The 9,453-nt window shown below is 52.1% G+C and overlaps 2 protein-coding genes and 1 non-coding gene across 3 annotated transcripts; 1 reads left to right on the top strand and 2 right to left on the bottom strand.

Annotated features, from left to right (window-relative positions):
- Positions 1 to 747: 747 nt before the first annotated feature.
- BDP81DRAFT_360426 (aldehyde dehydrogenase) lies at positions 748 to 2,708 on the top strand (the record flags this gene model as incomplete). The annotated part of the gene is made up of 4 exons (XM_060586395.1): positions 748 to 1,020; positions 1,085 to 1,139; positions 1,192 to 1,986; positions 2,067 to 2,708. 4 exons carry the CDS (start codon positions 748 to 750, stop codon positions 2,351 to 2,353), a joined length of 1,410 nt encoding a protein of 469 aa, XP_060438562.1. The 3' UTR covers positions 2,354 to 2,708.
- Positions 2,498 to 3,716, bottom strand: BDP81DRAFT_385818 (NAD dependent epimerase/dehydratase; the record flags this gene model as incomplete). The annotated part of the gene is made up of 1 exon (XM_060586991.1): positions 2,498 to 3,716. The coding sequence occupies exon 1, from the start codon at positions 3,569 to 3,571 to the stop codon at positions 2,498 to 2,500; it is 1,074 nt and encodes a 357-aa protein (XP_060438561.1). The 5' UTR covers positions 3,572 to 3,716.
- A 1,045-nt stretch (positions 3,717 to 4,761) lies between these two features.
- Positions 4,762 to 4,843, bottom strand: BDP81DRAFT_t352. Its single transcript has one exon. It is a non-coding gene; the product is annotated as a tRNA-Arg (tRNA).
- Between the last annotated feature and the right edge of the window lie 4,610 nt (positions 4,844 to 9,453).

The raw sequence follows: 9,453 nt of genomic DNA, 5'->3' as shown, positions 1-9,453 counted from the left end.
ATGCGGCTCTGTATGCGTGGGATGCGTCGGCACGTGGGCCGTCTAGGGATTTAATGTTTAATCCATCGGCAGCCAATGAGTCTCCATTACTGAAGATGAAGAGTGATGCACTGCGACGCTCACCTGAACTCACCGAACCATACCGAACCACACCGAGGAGCTTGAAGTCATGATTAGATGACAGGCGGGCATCCCAGTACTCCGCCCTCACCGGAATTGATCCGTCAACACTCCGTCGCTGACAAACCTCCTCCATAAACCTCTGTCATCCATCCCCAGTCGTTCATTCAACCCCTCTACCCCAATCTACGACCTACTCTCCCCCCGAGTCCCCATGATTTTACCCCAGAGCTTGCGGGCTGAATCAGAGGGAGAGTTGCTCGTTGCAGGACCCCCGCGGCTCCATCTTTGTCTATCTCAACTGCCGTCAAACTTAAATCCCCCCGCCGTGTCAGCAGCCCGGCACCAAATCCGGAACGCCTAAGGCCGATTGACATCGCCGATAGCTTGAACCCCTCCCTTCTCCGCAGGAACAGGTAGCAGTGTGGCATTTCGGGGCGCGTTCCAGCTATGCCGGCTGAGACAGGTCTTGGCCCTTTTGATGGGTGCTATGACCGAGGTAGAGGGTAGATGTGCCTTTGCCGACACGTCTATTCTTAAGCTGGCCTGTCTGCCTACTTAGAACTCTCAATCATCATGGGATATCTGTTAGATTCGACAGCGGACGCCGACCAGAAAGCTCCCAACATGAAGTTCTTCAACGTCATCAACGGCCAGCGCCGTGGGAGCGATAACCACCACCAATGTACAGATCCCCGTACGGAGGAACAGCTATGGGATGCTCCTCTTGCCACGACGCAGGACCTTGAGGAAGCCGTCGAGGCGGCCCAAAAGGCCCTCAAGACTTGGTCCAAGACCCCGATCGAAGAGAGAGCCAACTACTTGCGCAAGATTGTCGAGATTTATACCACCCACAAGGATGAGCTGAAAGAAATCGTCATGAGAGAAACAGGGAAATCAGTAACATCATATTCATCGCAAGATCAGTTCAGGCGCAGTAATACTGATGGCATATGGCATACAGAGTCTCATGGCCGACATTGAGATTACAAATACCTGCAATCAAACCGCTTACTATTGTATGCCTGCATCCTTCTCCTGTATTTGCTCGCTCGTGCTTACAACCAGCAGCAAACGTTTACCTTGAAGATGAAGTCACTTTCGAGGACAACAACATCAGAATCGTCGCCACTCACCAGCCACTGGGCATCGTGGGGGCTATATGTCCTTGGAACTTCCCCCTCATCCTATCAAACATCAAAGTGGCATCTTCGCTCATCACTGGCAACTGCATCATCGTCAAGCCCTCGCCTTTTACCCCGTACTCCGTCATGAAGTCCATCGAGCTCCTCATCGACGTGTTTCCTCCTGGCGTCGTACAGGTGGTCAACGGCGGCGTCGATCTCGGTATCGCCATGACCCTGCACCCAGGTATCGCCAAGATCAGCTTCACGGGGACAATCGCCACGGGAAAGAGCGTCATGGCGAGCTGCGCAAAGACCCTCAAGCGGTTGACCTTGGAACTCGCGGGCAACGACGCGGCAATCGTCACTGACGACATTGACATTGCAAAGGTGGCAGGACAGGTCGCGACCGGTTGTTTCTTCAATGCGGGTCAAATGTGCGTCGCGACGAAGCGAGTCTACGTTCACGATTCGGTATATGAAAAGTTCTTGGAGGCCTTCAAGAGCGCGGTTGCCGAGAAATACGTCATCACCAAAGACGCACACGCGCCCAGCTTATTCGGTCCCGTCTCGAATAAGATGCAATATGACGTTGTCAAGGATATCTATGACCATTACAAGAAGAATGGCTTCAATATGATTGCTGCGGAGCATCCCCAGGACTCCAAGGGCTTCTGGATACCCCCAACCATCGTTACAAAGCCTCCTGATGACTCTATCTTGGTCAAGGAGGAACAATTCGGTAAGTGTTGCAACGCCAATCCCGAGCATCTTATTCCTCTGGCCCTCTACTTGAGCTATCCATGCTGACTGTATCCCCAGGACCGATAGTACCCATCCTGTCCTGGTCAGAGGAGGACGAGCTGTTCCAACGGGTCAACCTGAGCAACGCCGGCCTCGGGGCATCAGTCTACTGCCGTGACGTAGGCAGGGCCGAGAGCCTCGCCCGGAAGGTAGAGGCGGGGACAGTCGCCATTAACGTCTCCGAGATACCGCACCACGGGGGTTACTTCTCCGGCATGAAGGACAGCGGCCACGGGGGCGAGATGGGGAAACACGGCCTTCATTCGTACTGCTACACGCAAAGTCTGCAGTTTGGAAAGAGTTGATGAGTCGGAGACCAGAGCAGACATAAAAGAGCCAGATGATCCCATTCAGTGTTACTTCCAGCGCATTAGTCGGAAACTTGTACCGATAGTCTAGCATTGTCAAGACGTAGTACATATAAGTAAACCCCATCACCATCGCATCTCTCAAGAAGCCTTCGCCCGATCCTCAAGCTCGACAAATTGCGCCGCCGTATCCCCAATGGTATCCTCCAACGTCCTATACTCCATCCCAAGAACCTTCTCCGCTAACGACGCATCAACCCCAAACATACCCTCCGCCAGCGTCGCCTTGGCCGGGTCCCCCTTCGGTATGCGCCCCTCCCATTGCGGCAGCTTCTCCCGCAAGATATTTGCCAGCTGCTGATTCGACACGCCCCCAGGGCTCACCAGGAACCTCTTCCCGCCCGCCTCGGGCGTCGTCGCTGCCAACAGGTGCGCGCGCGCAATATCCCTCACGTCGACGTACAGGTGCAGCATCTCGGGCGGGACCGGCGAGTCCGAGGTGAGGCTTGCCCCGCAGAGGCTCTGGTAGAGCATGTGGTTGCTTTCGTTGAGGTTCTGCGGGGAACTCGTCGCGGAGACGTCGTAGAGGGGTCCGTAGACGATGGGCGGGCAGATTGTTACGAGGTCGAAGGCGGGCTTGGGTTCGGTATCGGAGATGAAGGCCCACGCTGCCTTTTCTGCGAATTTCTTGCTGGCGACGTAGGGTATCGCCGGGTGCGTTGAGGCCTCTGCGTCTTCTCTCGAGACATCAAGCCAATCGCTTTCATTATAAATCTTGGCCGGGTTGGAGATGGATGGCTTGGTGATGTCGATCACGGCAGCCATGGAACTTGTGACGATGACTCTCTTCACAGAGGGCGCCTTGCGCACCACGCCATGCAAAATCTCGGTCGTGCCCTTGACGGCTGGGTCGAGGAAGTCGGCGTTGGAATTGCCCTTGCGGAAGTTGAAGGGCGAGGCCGTGTGGAGGACTACGTCAAAGGGCGCACCGTCGGAGACGAGGACGGCGTCAAAGGCGCCTGGGGTGGCGATGTCGGGTACCAGGGCGAAGTCGAGCTGCGGGGAGGGATAGGAGGCGAAGGTCTTGCGGAGCTGGTCGACGGAGGACTGAGAGCGGACCACGGCGCGGACGGAGTGGCCTGCTGCGAGGAACTGGGCGAGGATGTGTTGGGCTATGAAGCCATTTGCGCCGGTTAGGAGGACGCGGAGAGGCATCTTTGGGGATGGTTTGCTGCGGCGATGGTTTCTTTATTATGATTTGTCGACTTCCAGCAGAGAGCAATCGGCAGCAGATCAGGACCTCGAAAGTTGAGCTTCATATTGAGCTTCTTTATAATACCATTCGCAGGACTGCCGGAACAGTTCCGACCCCTCCGATGACATGTAGAAACCATGCTATCACAGCGAGCATAGCTCCATAACTCGCAGCAGCTTTACACCCCCGTCTACCTTCCTAACCTCTCAAGGTCACCAAAACCTCGTGCGAAAAGTGACCGAAGAGCAAGGAACTTTCCGACCGAAAGCAACTTTTTGCTCCCAGCGCGCTCGTCTGCCGGTACTTGTTACCTCTTAGAGAATTTGCCACGGGACGGATAGGCTCGTCGGAGGGACGGCCTTTATTAGCCTTTTTTCAATAGGTGCGATTGCAACTTTGACCGGGGGTTCGGATGTAGATAGGGCACAGCAGTGACAGCACACGTAAACACGGTAAACAGAAGCTCTCCGAAGACCGCGCCGGTGGGAGGGGTAATTGGCACACGAGACAAGCTCTAAATTGCTGAGATAATGCAGTGCTCCGTGAGCTTCACCCGCCTGCGGTGGTTGACGAAGGAACACATCTTCCGAATTCAATGCCGGCCTTTTAGAGTTTCAAGGAACCGAAACCATAGGCTGTGGAAAGGCTTGCCGTAATTGGGAACGAACAGCACATATCTTACTTGCCAACGGCCTTATGGCAACGTCCTATGTGATTAGTATTCAGGATGGGTGACATTATTGCGTAAGTGCACACTTCGTTATCTATATTCTAGATAGGCCCAGCCGCGATTTATCAGCACTACACAGGAGCCAAATTACATCCGACCGGCATTCTAACAGTTCGGAGCCTATTTATACGAATACATGAGGCAAAGGAGCCTGAGAGTCTGGAGGAAGTTTCCGATTGCCCCTGCACGTCGGACGGAACCCCCACGTTCCCTACCGACCCTACAGGCTACAAACGTCCCCCGTACCTCCCGCCTCCGCACCCGGCCGATGTGCGGACAACCCCAAAAACAACCAGCCAATCCCGGCCGCGACCTCCAAAACTGCCCCGAAAGGCTCCACTTTATCGGCCCCGCCGTCCGCGTCCACAAGCGCCAAAAAAATCACAAAGACGCAAATCCCGCATGAATTTTCAAAAATATTGACCAGCCTGGGGGTCGAACCCAGAATCTCCTGATAACATATCAATCGTAGTCAGACGCCTTGCCATTGGGCCAACCGGCCTTGATTGGTTGAATCCTTGAGTGGATGCTAATAATGGAGGCGGCAAACGCAGTCATCTTCCTCCTCTGAGTTGCTGGCCCCTCGATCAGCAACATCAAGGCAAGCGCAACTGCCACATGCGAGGAGTGGTCATTGCATTGGCAGATATTTCTAGTGGCTGCTGTTTGTGAGATAACCCAGGTCATGGTGAGCACAAGGGCGCTCTATCAACCAACGGTTAGGCTCCATAAACTAGGTTGGCCAATGGTACCTTAGATGCATGTGCGGAGTGAAGAGACGACGACGAGAACGATAATGCTCATCCGCTACTAAATGTCCATTGCTTCATGAGATATTTCCCCGCAAGACCATGGTAGAATTATCTTGTTCATGTCCTGTCGCAAAGCTTTCTGTCAAAATGCTCAGACGCGACCCGGAGGCTGCAGGCTTTAGAGCTCAGTCCTAGATCCGCTGGAGCGCTGGTAATGCCTGGCTAAGAGATTATACCAAAGAAGCTCTGGAGATCGGCTCCAGAATCTAGCGAGGTGAGATGTCCAAACTTGTGGACGTATGTTCCTGAAGGCATTCTATGAACCTTGACTGTAGGCGTAAGTAACTAGACAGTACCTCAGAGGTCGGCGTATTGCTAGTCACGCGCCGATATTTCAACTCGTACGTGATGATCCAGCTCCTTGTTTTTCTTTGTCTGAGATGTTATGTTCATCGTTGAATACTGATCTAGGAATACGCATTGAAGGCTCTTAGCGGCACACAGTGTTACGGGCTGGACCCGATTAGTGGATCCGGGCTAAGGCCCGGATTCTGCCACGACTTACCGCGCCAATTCCGCGTGGGTCCCACTTGAACGTTTTGCCTCTGCGGAATCCCCGCCCCAAATCTCTCCTCTTCAGCTTACATTCTATATACTGAAATCACCCCTACGTGGCCTCACGAGGGCTGGGCTCTTAATACACAGCAGAGGAACCTGTCTCCTAGATACTGATATGCTTTCTTATGAAGGTACGCCTACTTCTCACTCACTACTTAGACTAGATCCTCTTCCTTGCCCACTTGGAGTACTTTGAGCTTCCTACATTGTCGTATACTGTAGCTCGCGAAGCTGTCGGTATACGTTACCCCGCGTGGCTCCATGTCCTAGTACAGATTCGTGGCAGCAAAACTATGTGTGTCTTCTCATCACGTCAGTGCTTCTAGCTTTATGGGGGCGGTTGACCTGAGCAATAGATGCCGTCGCTGGATTACACTTTATCCCATCGAGTGCGGAATGGCGACAGTACATTGAGATGCGGAGACGGAGCCAATTAGACATCTGTGGGCCCCTTTTTGGCCCAATTGCCATAATTGATAATAGGTACTTCCTTATATCAAAGATTTTGGTTATGGAAATTGTACTAGCATTCATCTGAGTTATATAGGGCGATATTTACTTTCGAGGCAGCCCATCCTCGTGTACTTCCGCCGCGGCCGTCTGGTGTGAATATTACTACTTATCTCGCCTAGCGTATTCCTCTCTTCAATCTGCGATACGAGGCTACAGCCAACGCAAGGGGAGTTGGTATTTTTACGACCTCGTATGTGTAATTTCTATGGTACGGCTTCATTCCTTCGATCTGTTGCTCTCCTCGGACGTCCCTTACGTCGACCTTCTGCTAATGGTCTAAACCTCTGGATTAGCTGGGCAGATAGTAGTCTACGCTATTCGTACTGGTTCTCAACCCGAGGCCACTCGGGACTTCCCCAGTACTGTAAAAGGAACGTGTTGATAATGATGACTTCGAGGAGAAAGTTCCAGGTAATTGCTTGCCAACTGCCCCGCCTCACTGGTCTACTAAAGTCGTAATAGGACCGCATTTGATCACTCGTATCGACGCCGTTCATACGGTGGTTGTACTCATCGATCGCGAGAGGGATCCGGAGGTCCTTACGTACGTCGGGACCGAAGACCTCCCGTGCTGCCTTTTTAGCAGCAGTATCTCCAGCGGGCCGGCGACGGTTACGAACAACGTCGGATGTCTCTCGGAAGACCGTTGTGAGGAAGAGAACGAGGGCATTATCCTTCCAAGTGAATTGGTTGACCTAGGCAATGATGAAACGAACTGATCAATATGTATGACACCACCCAGAGCTGTTTGTATCAATATACTTGCCCGTCTGCTGTAGAGATCGTATGGATCTGACCCCATGGAAGTCCCTTGCCTTCTGTCTCCTTCTCAGCCATGAGAGTCTCATCGATACTACCGTCCTTCCGGCACGTGCCCGTTGCCCCTATTCTCTGAGCCCGCAGAGCACGGAAGAGCTTTATAGAGGCAAATAGATTATCGAGGAAGACGTGGTAAGTGGCCAATGGAAGAAGGGAAAGCAGTGATGTGACCACCCGCTGTGTAGGTGTAAGAGCAGTCTTTTTGGCCTTGTGGTCACTAGCGGCTGGGCGGGCTTGTGGGACGAGCCCGTAGGGCCCGTCTCTATAGACGTGCTATAGCCAGCGGAGGGAGTAACCCGATTGGGCCAGCACCCATATCTTAAACCCCTTTGGTATTGGCTTTGTTGGAATCGTTATAGTCTCTATAGACCGGCCCGTGAAGCGGACTATGGCCTCGTCGACAGTGAGGTCGGAGCCGGCCCGGAAAAAGCGGTCTCCGGTCTCTTGGATGTGAGTAGACTACTTATTGACCTGCTGGTATACCTTAGGTATCTGAATTTCCCGTGGCTGGCCGCGGCGCCGGGCTGCCGGCGTTCGTACCGAGATCCTCGTCGTGTCGAAGATCCTGAGGCGGCGGAGGAGCTGGAAGCGGTCCCTCGAGATGAACCGAGTAAACAAATGGATAGGATCTTCTTTCTGCTGTGAAACAGACCAATATCCTGATATTTTAGATTCGGGATGTAATCCTATATAAATCAGAATGCCTAAGAAGAGGTAGATTTTGTTGGAAGAGGTAGGTTTCTAGTTACGACTGTGAGAGCGTCTCTGCGCTGGCCCCGGCCTTGCGGAGAGCGGTGCCGTATTCGTCTACTCAACCCAACGGCCAACGAGGCCGGCCGGCACGAATTCGAATAGGAGGTCTATTGGTAGTGGTGGGAGGGCTCGTATTTCAGCGGCCTGCTGCGGCACGTTGAGGGGCACGAACTGCCCAGGTATGCCCGGCTCGACCTCCGGAGGCTTACGTGGTCGAACAGTGGCATTATCATATCGTTCCGGCGTATAGTCGGTAGTGTAGGCGGTAGCGAGATCTTCCGGTAGTAATACAAAGATATACGACTTCGCGGAGCCCGTGGAAGCTCCAGAGGCGTTACTATCGTTAGAATCTATCGTAGCATTTTTGATAATGTTGGTTTGGGTGGAAGTACCATATTGAAAAACATAGGGGTATGTGACGCGGGTGGATGTACCAGGTGTCGTGAGGGGAAACAGAGGGCCCATATTATGGGGCCAATGTATTGTCGCCATTCCGCACTCGATGGGATAGTCTGGTTATAAGTTTACCCAAATTTTCGATAGCATCCAAGGTCTCGTTGAGCCTTGCTGTGGCCAGCTTCAACCATAATATTAACTGCCAATGTACCGAGGGACTCTGGAATTGAATCGATCAAACCCTTGGTCACACATGTGTTGCTGTCAGGCTTTTGTCCCTGGTTAAAAAGCTGACGCAATGGACTGGTTGCTAAACCTCTTCTATTCCAAGTTTCTCTCAGGCTTTATGGAAATGAGCCACCAATGCAGCGGTACTGAAAGCTATACATGTAATTACCCATCTAAAGTTTCGGCATCAAGAATCGAAAGCAGGGAGAGCATACCTGCTGGTATTACCAGGTCGCATTGCCTTCTGTTGCGAAATGTCGCCGCTCACAGCATCGTCTCTACATCCTTTCGTTTGCGTCGAATGCAGAGACGAATTGCTGCTTACTACTTCTTGAAATATCAGTACATAATAACTGAGACGTCTTCAGCTGGAGGCCAGGCTAATTAATCTTAGACTTACCTACATGTAATTGTGTCTGGGTGCATGTCTAAATTCATTTACGTCGACGTTGTTGTTACCGCCGTTCTACTTCTCCTTAATCCTTGGCTTCGTAGCGACTTTCTCATTTTAGTTTCTCTTATTTCTATCCTCGGCAGACTTGTTGCCGTAAAGTGGGATTTGCGCTGCTAATTATCTACTCTCTGTGGAAGCGGTAAGAAAACCACGAACTGTCGCACCTGAAGATGCAGTTTCACAAAGGAGTCATGCAACATTAGCGAGAAAATGGTTCGTTGTGGTTGGCTCAAGCTCCCTTGGTCATGTAGATCGTCATGATACTGATCTATGTAAGTTTACGACTTGGTCATGTCATTTGACAACTACACTGCGAAATGCACCTATTCGAGGCTGTAAGTAGCTGAGGCGGTGGGGCTCGCAATCAATCTGCGTCAGCGATCATGACTTCGCCATAGCTATAAACGGCTATTTCGGAGCAAAAGAGCGCTCCGTGCTCGTAAACAGGAACCCGTCAACTCTGTATAAAAGTCAAGTTGTCAAACCCTATGATTCTCAATAGTTCATCCCATCGGCTCACTCTTTTACACTTTTACCAAGCCAAAGCAAAACGTTATTTACACTTCACACTTCCAAACC

The sequence above is a fragment of the Colletotrichum phormii genome (genome assembly GCF_030913505.1).
Source record: "Colletotrichum phormii strain CBS 102054 chromosome Unknown BDP81scaffold_34, whole genome shotgun sequence".
Taxonomy (NCBI): Eukaryota; Fungi; Ascomycota; class Sordariomycetes; order Glomerellales; family Glomerellaceae; genus Colletotrichum; species Colletotrichum phormii.
This window is presented reverse-complemented; position numbering and strand designations above follow the sequence as displayed.